This window comes from Globicephala melas, chromosome 9, assembly GCF_963455315.2.
Source record: "Globicephala melas chromosome 9, mGloMel1.2, whole genome shotgun sequence".
Taxonomy (NCBI): domain Eukaryota; kingdom Metazoa; phylum Chordata; class Mammalia; order Artiodactyla; family Delphinidae; genus Globicephala; species Globicephala melas.
Genome location: NC_083322.1, coordinates 75,613,922 through 75,635,302, shown reverse-complemented (window position 1 = coordinate 75,635,302; position 21,381 = coordinate 75,613,922). Strand labels below are relative to the sequence as shown.

Below are 21,381 nucleotides of genomic sequence, written 5' to 3'. Positions count from 1 at the left end.
TGTCTTTTTCCCGTCAGGTCCTGTCCCCAAACCCAATTATCTGGCTAGTGCCTTACTGTACCCACAGAGGCTGTCTGTCTTGAGCTCTGGATCTAATCTGATCCTACTTTCCAGTTGTGCTTTCAGCACCTGACAGAATATTGCCCTTGTGCCTTGAACCCCACTGAAGGTACGCTCTGCTTGGTGGACTTCCTTGTTTCCCACTGGAACGGTTTCATACCATCTCCCAACAAAAGCCAACCTAGTGGGACTTCCCTGGTGGCGCAGTGGTTAAGAATCCACCTGCCAATGCAGGGGACACGGGTTCGATCCCTGGTCCGGGAAGATCCCACATGCTGTGGAGCAGCTAAGCCCGTGCGCTACAACTACTGAGCCTGCGCTCTAGAGCCTACGACCCACAACTACAGAAGCCCGCGTGCCTAGAGCTCACACTCTGCAACAAGAGAAGCCACCGCAATGAGAAGCCCGTGCACCGCAACAAAGACCCAACGTAGCCAAAAATAAATAAGTAGATAGATTTATTAAAAAACATAAAAAACAACCTAGCTTAGAGACTTAGTCTTGTAACTGGTTCCCACATCCTCACTTCCATCCACTCCCACACTGCTATCACAGTCACTTTCCTGAAGGGCAGTCCTGCTCAAATCACACCCCAGCTCAACAATCTTCCACGGTTCCCCACCACATGCTCGAGCCTGGCTCCCCCAAATTCTAGCACATGGCAAGTCAAACTGAACCGCTTCTCATCAATCCTTTTCTTATCTTTTTCTCCTTTTGTCATCTTGTCCATGCTATCTCAACAGACAGTTCTTCCAATAAGCCCATTCAGATTTTAGACTTCTTCTATGACCAAATGCATAATCCCTCTCTCTATCTCATAATATACTTTTCTGTGCCTCACCTAAAGCCCTCATTTACTGGGAGCTGAGGTCATTGAGCTCCAAAGCCAAGATGGCCACTTTTCACCAGTTGATAAAAAGTATAGATTTGCAACCAACAGCCCTTATTTCCTACACCTGGATATACTTCAGCTGCCTCAAATATTCAACCATAAAAAATAAAACAATAAATGTTGAAAGGAAATATGGGTGAATATCCTAAGAACAACCCCAAATCCTGAAGACATGGAGAGGAAAAATGATAATCTAATCACATACCATTTTAAAGCTTTTTTTATGGCAGCCAACCAAACAACAAAGTGAAGTTGAGAGAACAAAGCAGGAAAAATACTTCCAATACATGCAAGAGAAATGTGTATTTCCTTTTTATGCAAGGTGTTCTTATAAATGAATAAGAATATCATGAACAACTCAACAGGAAACAGCCTAATACAGGAACAGACGCTTTCACAGAGGAAAACAGACAGACAGCCAAGGAACATGTGAAAAGATGCTGAGGACCCATTAAAATGATGGGATCTGGGTGATGTGCATCTGAAACGTGAAGAAAAAGAACAAAATTATGTACATACTAGTTACAGTTAGATCAAAGCAAATGTATATACTTTTACAAATATAAGAATCATGTTTACAGAATAACATATTTTTAGGTTATTTATTTTGCAAAGTTGCTCAAGAAGTTCATTCCCCAGGCAATTAAGAATCTCTGTCCTAAAGGGTAAGTTCAGGGCTTCCCTGGTGGCACAGTGGTTGAGAGTCCGCCTGCCGATGCAGGGGACGCGGGTTCGTGCCCCGGTCCGGGAAGAGCCCACGTGCTGCGGAGCGGCTTGGCCTGTGAGCCATGGCCGCTGAGCCTGCGTGTCCGGAGCCTGTGCTCCACAACAGGAGAGGCCACAGCAGTGAGAGGCCCGCGTATCGCAAAAAAAAAAAAAAAGTAAGTTCAAAATGTTTGGGGCATTTTCCTTTATTTTCCTCCCCCCTCACCTTTCTCTTTAGAGATTCTTTCAACGACTCTGAATTAAAGCCTCAGATGTATATTTTAGGCAGCTTCCTGAAAACTTCTTATTTCCCAACATGGCATTAGCTACATGATATTTTAATAAACAAAATAAAGAATACTATATTGAGGAGAAAACAGCAGAAAAACTTCCCAGGAAGCAGATACCTGCATGTTAACAAGCCTGAAGTACACCCCTTCCTTCTTCATTAGTTCTTTGTGGCTTCCTTGCTCCACAATGACTCCATCCTCAAACCCAGCAATGACATCTGCATTTCGGATTGTAGACAATCGGTGTGCTATCACTACGGTGGTCCGGCCTTCCCTGGCCTAAAGGAGAGAAGGACAAACATGTAAGGCAGGAGGGTTACGATGTCCTGCACTGTCAATTAACACACAATTAAGCACTTGAATGGAGGTGTTTGCGGATGATGCAAGAGCAGCTCACCATCCCTGGGTGATTAGGCCACAAAGGCATCACTCACCTGTGAATGGCTAAAAGGAGACTTAAGTTCTGGACCAGACAGGAGGCCAGTCCCTCCAGGATGAGGATGGATAACTCTGGAGGTCTACAGCCCTTCTCAAATGTTTTCATACCTGTGTGAGGAGCCCTCGTTCTGAGTTATAGGATAAGCGAGAGACTTTAGCAGAAGCATGTTCAGAAGCTGTTGCCACATACAGTCTTCTCCAGAGCACTTCTGTAGTGCCTGATTTTGACTGTAATTCTAATGGACCACATGCAGGCAGCTTAGGTGAAAACATACCCTGGGATATGGATGGTTCACATCATGGTTCAAAGACCATCTGAATTCCAAACTCTGGAGTGGGGCTATTAACTATGATTTTTAACAAGTGCTTCAGGTGATTTTTACGGATGCTGAAATCTACAAATCACCCCCCTAAGTAGCTCCCTGAACTCACATGTCATTGGCTTGGTGGGTGTATGAACGGGCATTTACAACCTGGAAAGTGCCCATCAAACTCTTCATGTTATGTCATTAACAATGGCTATTGTTTTTTAATACTCATTAGCCCTATCAAGACTAACCACTTCTTAAGACCACTCCTAGTCTGAGGCAATAAAGCCACATCCTTAGGATGGTTATTAGAGTACAGCCAAAGTCACCTAAGTAGTTAAAAAGATAGAAATGAGAGGCTAATCATCAAAAAATCTACAAACAGTAAATGCTGGAGAGGGTGTGGAGAAAAGGGAACCCTCTTGCACTGTTGATGGGAATGTAAATGGATACAGCCATTATGGAGAACAGTATGGAGGTTCCTTAAAAAACTAAAAATAGAGCCACCATAGGATCCAGCAATCCCACCACTGGGCATATACCCTGAGAAAACCATAATTCAAAAAGAGTCATGTACCACAATGTTCACTGCAGCTCTATTTACAATAGCCACGGCATGGAAGCAGCCTAAGTGCCCATCGACAGATGAATGGATAAAGAAGATGTGGCACATATATACAATGGAATATTACTCAACCATAAAAAGAAACAAAATCGAGTTATTTGTAGTGAGGTGGATGGACCTACAGAGTGAAGTAAGTCAGAAAGAGAAAAACAAACACCATATGCTAACACATATATATGGAACCTAAAAAAAGAAAAAAAAGGTTCTGATGAACCTAGGGGCAGGACAGGAATAAAGACACAGACGTAGAGAATGGACTTGAGGCCACGGGGAGGGGGAAGGGTAAGCTGGGACGAAGTAAGAGAGTAGCATTGACATATATACACTGCCAGATGTAAAATAGATAGCTAGTGGGAAGCAGCTGCATGGCACAGGGAGATCAGCTCCGTGCTTTGCGACCACCTAGAGGGATGGGATAAGGAGGGTGGGAGGGAGACGCAAGAGGGAGGGGATACGGGGATATACGTGTGCATATAGCTGATTCACTTTGTCACACAGCAGAAACTAACACAACACTGTAAAGCAATTATACTCTAATAAAGATGTTAAAAAAAAAAAAGGCTAGATTTATAATAGCCAAAAAGTGAGAACAAATCCAAATGTTCATCAGTTAATCAAAAGATAAATGCAAGGTGGTATATCCACACAATGGAATAATAATGGGCCAGAAAAAGGAGTGAGATTCTGATGCGTGTTTCAATATGGATGAACCTTGAAAACATTATGCTAAGTGAAAGAAGCCAGTCACAAGAGACCATGCCTCGTGTGATTCTATTTATATAAAATGTCCAGAATGGGCAAATCCACAGAGAGAGAAAGCAGATTATTGGTTGCCAAGAGCAAGGGTGAGGGTGGAATGGAGAGTGACTGCTAATCGGTACAAAGTTTCCTTTCAGGATGATGAAAATATTCTGCAGTGAGACTGTGCTGATGGTTGCAAAATCTCGTGACTGTACTGAAAAAACCAATGAATTGTGCATTTTAAAAGGGTGAACTTTATGGTATCTGAATTATATCTCAACTTTTTAAAAAAGAGCATCCATGAAAATTGTGAAAAAGTTAATGAGTATCTGGGTAATATCTCCACCAGATACTAAAACATAAAAAGCTACAGCGATTAGGGCTTCCCTGGTGGCGCAGTGGTTAAGTATCTGCCTGCCAACGCAGGGCACACGGGTTCGAGCCCTGGTCCGGGAAGATCCCACATGCCGCGGAGCAACTAAGCCCGTGCACCGCAACTACTGAGCCTGCGCTCTAGAGCCCATGAGCCACAACTACTCAGCCCGCGCGCCTAGAGCTCGTGCTCCACAACAAGAGAAGCCACCACAATGAGAAGCCCACGCACCGCAATGAAGAGTAGCCCCCCCGCTCACCACAACTGGAAAAAGCCCGCAGGCAGCAACAAAAACCCAATGCAGCCAAAAATAAATAAATTAAATAAATTAATTAAAACAAAAAAAAAGCTACAGCAATTAAAATAGTAAAGTCTGGGGGAAGCTATCACGTGAAAAGACAATTTGATCAATAGAACCATATAGAGAGTCCAGAAATAGACATGAAACATTTAAGAATTAGTATGATAGTATGAATAAATATGCTTTGTCTCTCTGTAGACAGAAGGTGGACTATGGAGCCAATTTTGTAGCCACCTGGAAAAAAATAATGTGGTCTTTCTTCTTCACTCCTTACTCTAAAATAACCAGATGAATCAACTGTGTTTAAATAAATATAAAAGAGTTACATCATAAAAAGAGAGAGAGACTAGAGCATAACTACTGGACAACATTTAAGACTGTTCTTTGATTTTTAGCATATGGGCCCCAAAGAAACATTCATAAATATTTACTGATTTACTGATATGGAAGCTGCATGGCTTTGTCCATGTATGATAAGGCAGAGAGGAAATACTTTGATCAACCTAATTATATTCATGATACTAACAGTGATGAGTAAACTGCTGACAGTGACTGGGTTATCATTATGATAATAATAGGTTGATGCTATATCAACTTTAAAAAAACAGAGGAATCGGAGTCAGACTTGTGAGTAAATGACTGGTGTGCAGGAGACACAAAGTGTGCAAAGTTGCTAATTTCAAAATTAGCAACTGTCACCCTTGACCGAGATTCTTTGGCCAGAGTAGAGATCTGACACAAAGGGCTATTTTCAAACACCCCAGTGATGACAAAACATTGGCAAATAAATACCCTAGATTCAAGGACACCAACTATTAAGAAATTTGGACGTTCTACTAATTTTGGATGTGTAGGAATGAAACAGGCCCAAACAAAGGAAGTACTATTCCATGAGCCTTTCTGGAACTTCTGAAAAAAAAGCATAAAATGAAACTTTTGGCAATCATTTCATTAAATCACTACTCTGGTTCTTTTCTTGCCCCTCCAGTATGGAAACACTATGAGTAGGAGAGTGTGTGTAGGTATGAAACTTTGTGATTATTGACTTTCTTTAAAAAATCAAAATATCAAGTCTGCTTTTCTGTTCTTCTTTAAGACCTTATATTGGAAAAACCTATTATTTATTTTGATGAATAGCTGCTATCTATTGAGTCAAAAGCAGAAATGGTCATTAGTAATTTTTTTAATGTAGACATGTATTATCTCAATGAGCTTGGCCATGGTAACCAATTCAGTAAAAATTTATTTAGGCTTTACTACGGGCAAGGCACTGGAGTAGGTGCTATAGAGACACAAACATGAACCATTTATTAATTCTGCCTTTTGGGGGTTTAGTCTTTCTACGACAGAGGAGGCATATAAGTAAATAGCTAACTACAATAACTTGGTGCCATAAGAGGTATTGATAAATGTATAAAGGATCCACAAAAGGAAAATATTATTCTTCCAGGCTAGGTAATAAGGGAGGAAAAACAATAACTATAATAGTAGTATATCCTTATGCTCCTCAGAGGAAAAATAATTAATTATAAAATTCAACTTTTCATTGTTAAAAGAGAGGTGGCATACAAATAGATGGACCAGCCAATTGACTGACTAGTATCACTGGGGGGAGTACAGTAATGAAGGATTTCCCTTTTAAAGACACAGTTTATAGTCTGCAAAATACATCAGTTTAGTTATCTTGCAATGTATGGAGTCAATTGGGTAGATTATAAACTACCTGCAGCAACTACGGTAGATAAAACATGGTCACAAACACTTTGCAGCTACTCCCTTTCAGAGGTGGAGTCTATTTTTCCACCTCGTCGAATCTGGGCAGTCCTTGTGACTTGCTTTGACCAAACAATATGAAGGAATTAATGCTTGTGCAATTTCTGCAGCATAGACTTCAAGAGGCCTTATAGCTTGTGTGTTTGCCATCTTTGAAAGCTACCTGGAAAGGAAACTTGTCTGGTCTACTTGAGGATGAGAAGCCTACGTGAGGAGAATAAAGCTGCCTCAGGCAACAGCCATCACCAATTTCTAGGCACATGAAGGAGGCCATCTTGAACATTCTAGCCCAGATGACCCTGAGCTGAGTGTAGCTGCCTGGGGAGACTAGGCAAAACCAATAGAGGAGTCACAGGAGCCAACCCACTAAGTGCTGGATTAAAGCAACTGATGTGGAAATTTGTAGTTAGACTGGGATGCTACTGTAACAAAACCCTAAAACATGTGACATTGGCTTTGGGACTGGGATCTGAGTGGCAGGCAGTGGCTAGAAGGGAGGTGATGATACTGTTAGTGGAGACTGGAAGAAAAGTAAGGAAATTGCTACTGGAGGCTGGAAAGACAGTGACCTGTGTTATGTAACCTTAGAATAACTGGAAAAGTTGTTCCCTGTAGTAACTTGGAAGAAAGATATTTTATCTAATGAACTTGTACATCTGGCTGAGGAGATTCCAGAGATCTCTAAACAGAATGTTGAAAGTGCCAGGCTGTATATGATAAGGTATGAGAAGAAAATGATGAGCTAAAGAAGAAGCCATTTGGTTTGCAAGGTGAATTTAGAAGCTACAAAGAAGACGCAGTACTTGCTGGGTTGGAAAATGAATTGTTAATCATCCAATCAAATGAGACCAAAGATCAAATCAGGGTGTAGGTGTAAGATTTTTTTGTTAAAATCTCTGAAAAATTTATGGCAAATTCTAGTAGACACTCTCTGCTACATAAAAGGGCTTCTAAGGCTCTAAAGGGTTTTCTAATGGCAGCTTCATATACAGCCCAAAGTAGAGAGAGGCCTGCCCCCCCAAAAAATTAAAGATGTAACTTTTGGGGCTTAAGCAAACTACAGTCAAATTCTAAGCAAACTCACAAAGTCTTTAAGAGAGTCCATCAGCTTGGACTAAAAGAGACTGAGAAAATTTAAAATGTAAAGAGGGCTCTGGGTCTCAAATTTCTATGGGCAGAAAGTATGCTGAGAAAGTTACTCAGCTGCAGACATGGGCCCTTTCTTATGGGAAAAGAAAGAGCTCTCAGAGGGAGAGTCTGAGAGCCCAGAGGTTGGAGCCCCAAACCAAGCAGAAAAAGTGCACTAGGGAACCCATTCTACTAAGGGTAGAATTGAGCCTTAATCAAGGAACGTTTCCTTTCCTTGGAGCAGTGGAGTAATTGGCAACATGCATCTGACTGCATTTCAAAATTGCTATGGAGCAGTAACTGCTATGTGCTTCCTGTTTTCCTTTTTGAATAGGAGTGTCTGTTACAATTAGCCTGTCCCTGCCTCACCATTACATGGTGGGTATATGTGTGGAAGATAATGTCTCTTTAGTTCCTAGTCCTCTGGATCAAGATGAGCATAACATGAAGAATCTCATCCATATCTGGACCACATACACGTCTTCAGGTACTGACTTTGAGCCTGATCTCATAACTGTATGAAAATTTTGAGGGTCTTGGGAAGAGGTGGATTTATTTTGCACTTGGGAGAAATGTAAATAATTGTGGCAGAGAGTGTGCTGTGGAAGATTAAATATGGTCATAGATCCTTTACAGCTCACCCATCAAGAAACAGAATCTATTTGCTCACTCCTTCAATCTGGGCTAGCCTTGTGACTTTCTGTGACCAATAGAATGTGGTGAAAGTGACATTGTGTGAGTTCTGGAGTCTAAGCCTCTAGACGTCTTATAGCTTCTGCCTCTAGATACACTGGCCTGAGACTTCTGTGTAAAGAAGCTGGGTTAGCCTATTGTATGAGTGAATACAAGCATGAGTATGAGATGCCCAACCAACAGCCAGCACGTGAGTGAGGCCATCTTGGACCGTTTTAGCTAAGTCAACCCTCCAGGTAAATACAGCCATATATGTGCTCAGGTAAAAATAGCAGAAGATCCACCCAGCCAATCTGCAGAAGTATTGCTTTAAGCCTGAATTTGGGTTTGTTATGCAGCAATAGGTAACTGATTCAGCAATCAATAAAAGGAATAATAATCATGGTAATGGTAATGACCATAATAATTGCATTGTTTCTCATGGGCAAGGTATGTGCTGAGAACTTTACATGCAGTATCTCATTTAATCTATTCAATCATCCTATGACATTATTTCTCCCCCTTCCCCCCACCCCAATTACTTCTGCAATATCTCAGGCTTAGAGGACTCCCACCTCAGCCTGCCTGGCACCACAACCTGTGCCCTTAAGCACCACCCCAAGCTGCTAATGGCTTTTCTTGGAGATTTAAAAGCACTGTGAGTGATTTGTCAGCTATTTTTAAAGTCAATATGTAAAAGGTTATCAACTGAGGAGTGGGCCATAATCCTACAGAACACAAATTGCTAAAACTGAATGAAGTAACCTGTCCAAATATGAATTAAAACTTGCAAGGCTATAATTTTTGCTGACAGAATTCATATCATGAAAAACAACATCTCCAGTAATTCTGTTCATTTAGCACAGCAAGGGCTAACATACTGAATGTCTGTATCCTACAAAGTATTGGGACATGGGTCCTAGGGCTGAATAGGACTTTTTTTTCCCACATAAATATCTCTCTTATCCCACCTAACTTTATGCTAAAAAGTCTATATTGACACATGAATGACCATTTATGTGTTTTGAGTTAAAATTAATTGTTTAATTTATGCATGTATTTATTTTTATGATTTCTTCATTTAAGTCACTTCTAATTAACTAAGCAAATACAATTCTCCTATGTATTATATTTTGTTTCCTTAATATTGAGACTTAATATACATGAAAGCAATGTAATTGAATATATAAATTTGTGAGGAATAATTATCATCTTTCATTAATTATTAAATTACATTATATAAAATAAGCCAAAATATTAATCTGATAAACCAGGAAGCATGAATTAACTACAGTTTATAGCACACAAAGCAACTGTGTTTACTTAGGATTCAGGTATAAATTTTCCTGAGAAAATAAGGTTCATACAGTTCATGTCTAAAATATCAAGACGATAGATACTATGTATAACTGAGTCACTTTGCTGTATACCTGAAACTAACACAACATTGTAAATCAACTATATTTCAATACAAATCAAAAAATAAAACAAAATAAAATAGGTCAATTCAAAAAAATAAAATTTCAAGAGGCAGGTTGGATAGACTAAGTAACTTGCACATTTAATTACTAAACTTTCTCAACTCAATATATTTATGATGTTTATGTGTTTGAAAGCCATTTACATGACGTCATCTGACTCTGGTTTTAATACTGTGTTGTTATTACAGATGACTTCAGCACCTGACCTTGAAAGTGTCCCAAGATAAGGTTCTTCCTTTGAAGCTTTAGTTTAGTAAAGAAAACAGTGAGAAATTTAGAAACTCTGAGCCATGCCCATGAGCTCAGCAGCCTTAAAAAGTGTTGCTTATTGTGGTTGAGAATCTGCCTGCCAGTGCAGGGGACACAGGTTCGAGCCCTGGTCTGGGAAGATTCCCACATGCCGCGGAGCAACTGGGCCCGTGAGCCACAACTACTGAGCCTGCGCGTCTGGAGCCTGTGCTCCGCAACAAGAGAGGCCGCGATAGTGAGAGGCCCGCGCACCGCGATGAAGAGTGGCCCCCGCTCACCACAACTAGAGAAAGCCCTTGCACAGACACGAAGACCCAACACAGCCAAAAATAAGTAAATAAAAAAAAAATAAGTGTTGCTTATTTATATGCTTAGAAAAACATGCAAGTTGAACTTTATTTCCAGAAAAGCATCCATGCATTTTCATGAATAGGTAAAGACGATGTACTGCCTACAAAATAAGGCAAATATTTGAACTGCTTTTCAGCTGGACCACTGCGTAAGTAACCAGATTTTTCTTTGTACATTTTACCACAACTACTTTTGATCAAAGCCCTAGCCTATGTGCAAGAAAAAAAACAAAGCTAAGCAGCTCACTGCACAGGTCTGGATTAGGGCTCACTGCACCTTGGTCAAAGCAAGCCAGTTAATGGGCTGCCCACCTCTCTCTGCAATGCGCCTTGACAGAAAGGAGAAACCAAGAAAGCCCCACGGGAGAGCTTCATTTGCTCTTATGTTTATGTTTTTCAACCTAGACTCGCAAAGCATTGGCAAGAATTTTCAATAAAGTTTCAACTGGCTGGCCTTCAGGTGTTTAGGGTCCACTGACCTTATCCAAAGCTGCCTGTACCTCAGCTTCGCTCTCAGTGTCCAGCGCTGAGGTGGCCTCATCCAGCAGCAGGATCTTGGGGTTGCGAACCAGAGCTCGAGCGATGGCGATTCTCTGCTTCTGTCCACCACTCAGCTGGGCCCCTCTCTCTCCAACCAGGGTGTCAAATTTCTACAAGAGAAAGCATGGTGGAGCTCTTGAAGTATTTCAACTAGAAAAAGCTATGGAGCCTAGAAATTCATGAAGACATCAGGGAGCTTCATTTTGACCATCGTAATGAGTCACAAATTATAATAAAATAAATAATATCGAATTCTGACAAACTACTAACATACTCTGTATAAAATTTTGTATGTTTCATGTACCAAGCTATACGCTCCAACTGGATAATTCAAGGGACTTACCTAGCAAAGTTGGACAACCTTGTACCTCAAACATTATTAGCTTAACCTCTGAAGAAAGAACTCACATGAGTTGAAATTCTCATTTCGAGGGCAACTACATTAACAGAGGCTTTACCTGTGGTAGTTTCATGATAAACTCATAGGCGTTGGCTTCCTTGACAGCTTTCTTTATTTCATCCATTGTTACATTTCCACGGCCATAACGAATATTTTCAGCAATGGTGGCAGAAAACAGCACCGGCTCCTGACTCACCACTCCAATTATTTCCCTCAGATACCTTACGTTAAACATCCTAATATCCTGCCCATCGATGGTAATCTGAAAAAACAAAATCCTTCCATTGAATATTTTAAACCTTCTGATGTATAAAGCATCAAGACTCTAATTTGTTACCAAAAAAGCCTTAGCTAATATTTAACTTATTTCAGTGGTTAGAAATGAGAATTGGAAATAAAGCAATGTGGAAGACTAAAAATAAAAAGTGTATTCTCTCTTTTGATATTTATTATCTTACATATACAGTTTTTTTATGGATGGATTATTCTCCATAAGTGATTATATATTCGGTTATACATTTTTGGCATAACTATTATTTTTGCTTACCATTACTAAATCTGAATAAAAATGTCCCTTTACCTACCTAGTCTACATATCATTTTGATGGCATTATGATGTTTTACTGTATGTAATATACCATAATTTACTTCAGCATTTCCCACCTGCTGAATATCTGGCTTCCTTCAAGGAACACTGAAGGACAATCATTGTAAAGGCACAGAAATACCAGGCCGAAGCATATGATTTATTTTTTCTTCTCCGATAACAATTGCTTAACTTATACAATGACTGGCATATGTTGGGCATTTATTATTTGCTGAATAAAGGTTGAATAAACAACCCTCTAAAAAGATTTTTAATAATTTACAATGTCGGGCTTCCCTGGTGGCGCAGTGGTTGGGAGTCCGCCTGCCGATGCAGGGGACGCGGGTTCGTGCCCCGGTCCAGGAGGATCCCACGTGCCGCAGAGTGGCTGGGCCCGTGAGCCATGGCTGCTGAGCCTGTGCGTCCGGAGCCTCTGCTCCACAACGGGAGAGGCCACAACAGTGAGAGGCCCACGTACCGCAAAAAAAAAAAATAATAATAATTTACAATGTCAGCAGGAATATATAAATATATATCTGCTTCATTGTAATTTATTAGCTTTTATCATTTTAATGTCTTTTCTAATTAATAAGTGTGTGGTGGTAGCTTATATTTATTTTAATTCATATACAATTATAAGTGAGGTTGAACATTTCTTTAAACTTTTTACAAATCTACATTTATTCTCGAAAGATTTGCATGTTCATATCCTATGATAGATTCATATTAATTTCTAAAATAGTGATAATAGTTTTCCCACATATATCATAAATTATTTGTTCCAATTTATTGCTTTCTTTTATTATAATTTTACTGATTTTTATGGGGAGAGATTTAAGGAAAAACTGAATCAGTCAACTGTACCACTGGGCATTTTTTCTATTATTTCAGCAGTAATAAAATTGCCAAATCACAATGTGAACAGTGAATATCTCTGAGTTATAGAATTTCTGAAGACTTTTTCCCCTGCTGACGTGTATTTTCTTTAAAAAATGTATTACTCCAATAATAATTTAAAAAATAAGATGTTTTCAAATGCTTATCCTCAATGGTTAGTATTTACTATGTTCTTTTTAAAAAATGAATAAAACTGTTTACACTTGAACCAACCTAGAGTTTGCTTTAGGAAATGAGGATGGACCTATGTTCCTCCTTGGTGTATCAGATTTTTCAAAGAAGGTTTGTTAATTTTATTAAAGTAAATAAATAAATAATTTGTGTATCCTAGAAAACTTTGTATTCATTCCTGCAATCTCTGTTGTATCTCAATGCCTTTTTAGGTTTTTTTTGTTTTTCTTTGTAACTTGTAAACTTCTGTTTTCATTATTGTTGAATTATAATACATTTCATTGTCAGGTAAACTCAACGTCCAAAAGTTGGTGCAGTTGAGGAAATTTGAATATATACTGTGGGCTCGTATTGTATTAACATTAAATTTACTGATTTTTTTTTTTTTTTTTTTTTTTTTTTTGCGGTATGCGGGCCTCTCACTGTTGTGGCCTTTCCCGTTGTGGAGGACAGGTTCCAGACGCACAGGCTCAGCGGCCATGGCTTACAGGGCTAGCCGCTCCGCGGCATGTGGGATCTTCCCAGACCGGGGCACGAACCCATGTTCCCTCGTGTCCCCTGCATCGACAGGCGGACTCTCAACCACTGCGCCACCAGGGAAGCCCAAATTTACTGATTTTGATGATTGTTTTGTGATTATGTAAGAGAATGTCTTCTTCTCAGAAAATATATTCTGCTTTGCAGTACACCTGAAACTAACACAAACTGCAAATCAACTATACTCCAAAAAGTATAAATAAATTAGAATTTATAACAAAATTTTTAAAGGCCAAAAAAATATCCCCTAGGCCATTACTGTTCTCCATGTCCCCAGAAGCTTCTTAGAGACTAACCCACTTTCCCCTTCAGATATTCCAACAATTAAGAAAACTCAACCGCCTTTGATGAATTTAATTACTGTCCTAAGATTTCTTGTGATCCTGAACACAAGGTTATTAATAATTGCTATATGGAATATTTTTGACCAAACTCAGTAAGTCCTCCCAGTGGTTTGGATGACTATTTTCCAGTGACCTAGTGGGTTATGAAAAGCTTAGTTGGAACAGAGGAGAGTGTTGTCTAGCTTCTTTGGCTTTTATCATCTTGAATACTTTTGTTAAAACAGCCCAAGGTTTTGAATGCATTATCCAGATGCATTGCAATTCTATTGGATTCACATGCAAATTTGTTAACAACCAAAACAAAACAAAACAATTTCAAAGGCCTAATTGGTATCCAGCTTCCCACTTTGGAGAACATGGCTCTTCCCACTTACCATGCCCTCTGTGGGGTCATAGAGCCTCTGTATCAGCTGGACCACCGTGCTTTTCCCACAGCCGCTGTTCCCAACCAGGGCCACCATCTGACCGCTCTCTACCTTCAAGTTGAGGGCCTTTAAGATCTATGAGGGAAAAGAGAGAAAAAGAACACACTTCACAACAAAAGCCTAAAAGGGGAGTAATCTGATTCAATTTTAAATTTGGAAAAAAAGTACCAAATAAGGGAATATAATCTCAAAAGGAAAAAAGCACATACATATCAAACTAATAGAGACTATGGATTCTTTAAGATGATTAAACAATCAGTCTGAATTAGGAATTCCTATAAATATTACTTACAATACCTTGACATCAGGTCGAGCTGGATAACAGAAATGAACATCTTTGAACTCCAAATTCCCTTTGATGTTATCTGGTTTGTGTCCTCTCTCTGAAAAACTGTCAATTTTAGGATTCTAAATAAAACAAAATTCAATGACTATTCCATCATAGGACAAACAATTGCATTTTTAAGGAATATGCTTCAGCAAATTCCAAAAATAGGACCCAGAATGGCAACTCAAGTTGAAGACGGTGTGTGTTTAAGGAAATATTCCTTCTCAGAAAATAGGCTTTTCTTGAAAAGTACATAAAGGATATATTCATTTCATTTTATATGATATTTCCCTTTAAGTTTCTGGCATATCCTCATAAATTTTCTAAATGGTCAAACATGCACATTCCTACAGCTGCAATGACAAAAACATACTACCATGGATATATCCAGGTATTTCAGCATTTAGTGACAATTAGCTTATTCCTAAACAACAAATGTAATGGACTGGGTTGAGAAGACTGAACAATTGGTTAGAGCCAAGTTATTTAGGAACGATGTAAATTTTGTATATATGCAGAAGCTGAACAATTTTCTCATGACTTAGATTAATGAAGTAGGAATTGCTTGGATTAAACAATCACATTTCAGTTACCTAGTTTGCATTTTCTCTGTGTAAATGCAGTGACGTACTTATGTCAAAATGATCTTCTTTATTTCACTGCAGTCAGTACAACTTATGCAATATAGTTGATTCAAAATTATATCATATGCGCAGTGATCTTTTTTTTTTTTTTGACAGGGGGCAACCCACAGCAAAGCATACTATCAATTTTGGTCCCACCAGTAACTTTTCCGTCCACTCATCCTGTATACAAATCATAATATTCTTAGTCTGGCTACAAAATGAAAGAGAAAAGGAGGAAAACTAGGAAGACAAACATCTTTGCTTTGAACTCTAATAATAACACACTAGTGCAGATGTACTTTCCCAAAATGAGATCAGTGCTATTTGATTATTTAAAGATAAACTTTCAGAAATATTAGTAAGAGGCATTTGATTTCATTCATTACTAAAGAGAGGTTGTTCACTTGGCAAAACTTTCATACGACATTCAACCGAAAGCCAGATTTAATTAGCCAGACCTCAAATAATTTTTCGGCATTAAAATAATAAATGACTCACATTATCAATAATAGCAAAGATTGCATATGCTGCTCCTCTTGCATTGGCAAAAGCATCAATACAGGGAGCAGCCTGTCCAACGCTGAAGGCTCCGATCATGATTGAGAAAAAGACCTGAGCAAAAAGAACACAAGGAAAAGTTATAAGTCCTATTCTGGAGTCCACCATCATCTCAAATATGAGTTGTTTGGAATATACACTACCCAAAGGATCGCAATTAGGTTTATCCCTTTAAAATTTTTTTGGCAAAAGAGCAAAATTTAGAAGGTTACTATAGCATTTTATTGCATGAACAGGTTTCTTCAATCTCAAAAATATTTTTTTTGAAAAAAATATATATTTTTTGTCTAGCTAGCCAAACTATCTGTTGCTCTTCTCCTGAACTTAGACAAAGTCAGAAAGATTTTTCAAACCTACTTCCTTGATTCTGAAGCTATTGCCACCAGAGGAAAACATTTTCCATCAGTATTATTTTTCAGTCCTATATGATTTTCTCTAACTATTCATGGAATTACACAGAATGTTCAAGATAAAACAGATTTTGGCCGCATGAAATTTTCCTTAAAAAGTACTATGTTATGTATTAATACATATTTTGGTAGGACTTTTAATATAAAAAATAATAGTTCACACATTATAAAACACTAAATCACACCTGTGTGCAATGATTAATATACAATTATTCTGTACTACAGCACACAAACTTAACACATTTGCCTTTATATTTTTTTCACTAGGAAAATAAATTGATATAGAAAAGTCAACACTATAGCTTCAGGAATCCAGATTATCAACAAATGTTAACTGAAGAAAACATAAATGAAGAGAAATTACTCCTTTATCTCTGGGCATGCTGAAACATCTACTTATAGTTTGTCTTTTCTCAGAAGACGGTAACAGTAACACTTCACATACCCAGAACTCAAATATCTCTCAAATATCTATGGGCTACCTGCAATACAGAGAAAGACCAGTAAGAGAGCAAAGCCGTCTCTACCAAAAGCAATGCTATGAAGTCAATGCACTAGAGTTCTCAGTCTTTATGCAGAGGGCATCGCTGGGCTCCCTGCATCACGGGCGTCACTCTGTAGCCCTACTCGGGAGAAGTCACTGTCTACGTACTACAAATGGGGAGACCAGGCCAGAGAGGGCACACTCATCACAAAGGGTGAATGGCAGAGTCAGGATTCAATCTCCTTTCTTCATAAAATTTAGCAAATGAGGAAGTAAAGAGAGGTGGAGAACTTCCGAGCTGACAACCAGAGAGGAGACCAAAAGGAGAAAAAACAGACTCAGCAATGACGGAAGCTCATCTAGCCAATCAGCCCTCAAAAGGTCAATGCAGTCTGAAGGTACTACCCTAGAGAACATTTTGAAATGATAAATTTTTATAATGTCCCTAAGCCATCATCAAGGAGTCCTCTGTTTAGAAAGATAGGGAAGTGCAGGTTTTAAAACATGGCTAGTTGAATGGTTACGTGTTGCCCTGACCGTCACTGACATGGAAAGAAGGTCACAATACGTTGCTAGTTTATAAAACGTTTACAAAAAGGTATGCATAATACAATCCCAGTTTTGAAAGGAAACAAAATCCACATACAGAAAAGAATCCGGAAGATATACACCAAAAGTTATCATTAAGTATATATGGATTATTAGATCACAAGTAATTCTAAGTAATTTCTAATTTTTAAAATTCTTCTAATTCTTTGTATAACTAGTATATATTTTTATAATCAAAAAACGAAGATATTTTCATTTTGTAAAAGAAAAAGAAACTAAAATAACTTTTCATCTTGTATTTGGATAGCTGATGTTTTATATCACGTAAATTTAACATTCTCTCATAGTATGACCTACGTATAATAATGTTTACTTTCTTATATAATGAAACTCAAAGGCAGAATGAGGGTGGCGCCACTACATATTTGTTCATTCATAAATTCATTCCATTTTTCAAAATTTATATGCTCCATGTGTTTCTCGATTGGTCTATCTACATGTTATGCCCTGTGTATTCTACAAGGTCAGCTCTACCGACAGGACAGAGCAAAGGTTTACAGAATGAAAAAAGCCTATAACCATGGCTCATCCTTCAAAAAGGAGGAGAATGAAAGGAAAGAAAAGAAAAGGTAGGTGGATAAACAACATTTTCAGATTCTTCATAAATATTAGGAAAACAACTTACTGTCATTGCATTTCCAACAGTGTATTCTTTTGCTATAACTAGAGTGGACGCATACCAGAAGGCCAGCGCATATGATGCATATATTAACAGGAAGGCAATGCCCATGGAAATGTTCGCCGAAATAGCTTTTTTAATTCCAATCTTTTTGGCATTTTCTAGATGTTTCTGATACCTACCAGAAAATGAGGGGAAAACATAATAAGAAAACAATCCATAATCTGAGCCATATTCACCTCCTTGATAGTTGGAGGTTTAAGGCACAAAGCCATAAAAGAAAGCCCTGGTGAGACCCAGCTTCCTGGGAACTCAACCAATTCAGGATCGGCCAGGACTAGAACCCATCTGAGCCTTTTCTTTACTGGCCTGGACCCATCTCCCTTGGTCCCTACCAGTCCTACCAGTGTTCCCATAGCTGTTCCAGGATTGAACTCCCATCCCTGGGAGAACATCACCATCCCTTCATGGCCAGCATCACAAGTCAAGGCAAAGGTGGAAGAAGAGAAACCAAGCGAAGCCAACCAGGAATGACGCCAAAATGTAAATACTATTTGGGACTCTTCAAACAGATTCTTAACACAGGCAAATTTGTCTTCTCCAGAGAATAACCTCCTTCCACAGCCCCACTGGGTGAGGGACAGGAATTTTACACGTTTGCGTACTTATACTTGGGCTTTTGCTTTGGTTTGGTTTTTGTTTTGGTTTGGTTTTGATCAGGCTGACCTTCAACTGTCAAGCCTGGGTACAAGGTTATAAACTGGTCACCGCTTATGGGATACAGGCTCCTACTCAACTTTTCTAGATTTTAGTTTCATCACTTGTAAAATAGAGTTACTCTTTTTTTAATAGAAGTATAGTTGATTTACAATGTTGTGTCAGTTTCAGGTGTACAGCAAAGTGATTCAGTTATACATATGTATATATATTCTTTTTCAGATTCTTTACCTTATGGATTATTACAAGATATTGAGTATAGTTCCCTGTGTTATACAGTAGGTCCTTGTTGGTTATCTATTTTATATATAGTAGTATGTATATGTTATTCCTAAACTCCTAATTTATCCCTCCCTTCCCTTTCGCCTTTGTTAACCATAAGCTTGTTTTCTATATCTGTGAGTCTCTTTCTCTTTTGTAAATAAGTTCATGTGTATCATTTTTTTAAAATCCACATATTATCGCTATCATATGATGTTTGTCTTTCACTGTCTGGCTTACTTCACTTAGGATGATAAGCTCTAGGTCGTTCCATGTTGCTGCAAATGGTATTATAAAATGGAGTTACTAATGCCTACCTTGCAAGACAATTATGAGGTTGACAGATAATGATAGAACGTTGTTAGTACAGTGCTGGCGTATAGCTGGAAAAACCTGATAACTCCTATTCCTATTACTATTGTTTTAGAATTTAATGTCTTCCTAAATATCGCTCATTCTATTATTGTCATATTTTTGAATATTAATTAAAATTCATATTACTGCCTTCTAGGATTTGACATAAAGGTATAAATGTCTAGAATGGTTCTGTCAAATAACAATATTTTTTCCATCAATTTCAGTTAAGCCTTCCATGCTAGATGCAAAGAGTCTATAAATTTTGATTTTGGCTCCCTAAAATCAGAAAAAAAAAAATCCACTGATATACAGTGAGACTTTAGAGAAAATACCACATACATTAGAGCGTTTCTATTTCTAACAAAAGACAAACAACATCATATCTTTTTCAGTTTAACCAAATAAGATGTTGAGAATTTCTTCATTTTTTTAAAATGTACGTTGCCACCGAAAATTATGTCTTTCAATTACTTAAAGCACCCTACTCTCCAGTGCTGTTTCCTCAGTGTTGGATGATGCATACATTTAGCTGAGCTGCGTCCCTGGGGAGACAGCCAGCTCGCCATGCCCAGCACTGTGCTTAGTCCCAGGTGGCCCAGTTGCAAGGTGTGGGCACGTCAGCCCCAACGTGACACGGGCTCCAGGGACAGTGGTGGACATGCTGTAATTACCTTCGCTGAGGCGGCTCGCTTACTGCTGCTAATGGAGAGGCACTGATTACACTCATCCTGAGGTGTGTGGGCTACTGTGTACAGAAAGCAGCAGTGAGAGAGAAAAAGGAAGAGTTAGAGAACCAGGTATAGGCTGGCTTTGAAGAGGGCTTAAGGAACAGAAAAATAGAAAATGAAAAAGAGGGGAGTAGGGAACCTTTGCTTTTAAGGCTGGAGAATTGCCAGAGAATTTCTCTTTCAAAGAGTTGTGGGTGGGGCTTCCCTGGTGGCTCAGTGGTTGAGAGTCTGCCTGCCGATGCAGGGGACACGGGTTCGTGTCCCGGTCCGGGACGATCCCACATGCCACGGAGCGGCTGGGCCCGTGAGCCATGGCCGCTGAGCCTGCGCGTCCGGAGCCTGTGCTCCGCAATGGGAGAGGCCGCAACAGTGAGAGGCCCGTGTACCGCTAAAAAAAAAAAGAGTTGTGGGTATCAGGAGTCCCATAGGATGGCAAAAGAAAATACTTCACATGGAGTCATACTTCAGCGATATTACGGAATGTTATTATTTAAAGAAAACTGGTTGGGGCATTTAAGTAGAGCTGAGTAGCCTTTATTAGGGGGCTTTGTTCTGGCATATAGGTTTTCGCCTATCAAGTTCCTCTAGAGCAGGGGTACTCCACCTGGAATCCCCGGTTAAGGAACTTGAATGCGAAAAAATTTACATATTTAATTTCACTAACCTCTAACCGGAATTTAGCATTTCCTTCAATTCTCAAGGCAGGCAACAAACTGCTGTATGGTTAGCAGTAACTGTGCCTGTGTTGCCAAAAGAAATCCTAGATCATTTTCATACCACTCTTCTAATTATTACAGATGTCTTAAAGTATCTTTTACCTGCAACCCCACTTTGAATTACAGTAAATAGTTGACCCGTATTTAGTTCTTAGTATTTAATAGGTTAAGAATAGAGATATGTAATTACCACATGACACTTTTAAAATGTTTTGATAACTGTACTTCACTATAATTGGTTTCCTTTGTAATCCTACATATTTTGTGTTATGCATTTAAAATCATTATTTTAAGAAGGGAGTCCATAGGTTTCATCAGACTGCCAAAGAAGTCCATGGAACATAAAAAGGTCAGAACCCCGCTGTAAAGTCTGACATTAAACTCTAGCCATCAGTAAAGGGTGCCTATATTTTGTGGGTGAGGGGTTAATATTAGGTAAAGGAAAGCAGTAGACACATATCACAAAAGAATAAGTAACAAAATGTAAAAGTGGGTTCTTTGAACTAGTGGACAAAAAACCTTTCTGACCTTTTCAGCTCTCTGTTCTGGCCCCCAAAAGCTATCACAGTCTTGATGGCCCCTAGAGCCTCTTCTGCCACAGCGCCTGCTTTTGCATATGCAGCTAGTTCTTTGTCACTAAATGCTGAGAGAATCTGGAAAAGAGAGAAACATTCACGCCTTT

At 38.9% G+C, this 21,381-nt stretch overlaps 1 protein-coding gene across 1 annotated transcript in view; it reads right to left on the bottom strand.

The window, feature by feature from the left end:
* Nucleotides 1–21,381, bottom strand: part of ABCB4 (ATP binding cassette subfamily B member 4) — a 74,016-nt gene that overhangs the window by 32,536 nt on the left and 20,099 nt on the right. Inside the window, exons 8-15 of the mRNA XM_060304725.1 lie at nt 21,228–21,352; nt 17,927–18,098; nt 15,739–15,852; nt 14,584–14,694; nt 14,236–14,361; nt 11,385–11,588; nt 10,866–11,036; nt 2,065–2,226 (exon numbers count right to left, since the gene is read on the bottom strand). Of these exons, the coding sequence (XP_060160708.1) occupies nt 2,065–2,226; nt 10,866–11,036; nt 11,385–11,588; nt 14,236–14,361; nt 14,584–14,694; nt 15,739–15,852; nt 17,927–18,098; nt 21,228–21,352 (1,185 nt within the window). The remainder of the gene's footprint in view (nt 1–2,064; nt 2,227–10,865; nt 11,037–11,384; nt 11,589–14,235; nt 14,362–14,583; nt 14,695–15,738; nt 15,853–17,926; nt 18,099–21,227; nt 21,353–21,381) is intronic.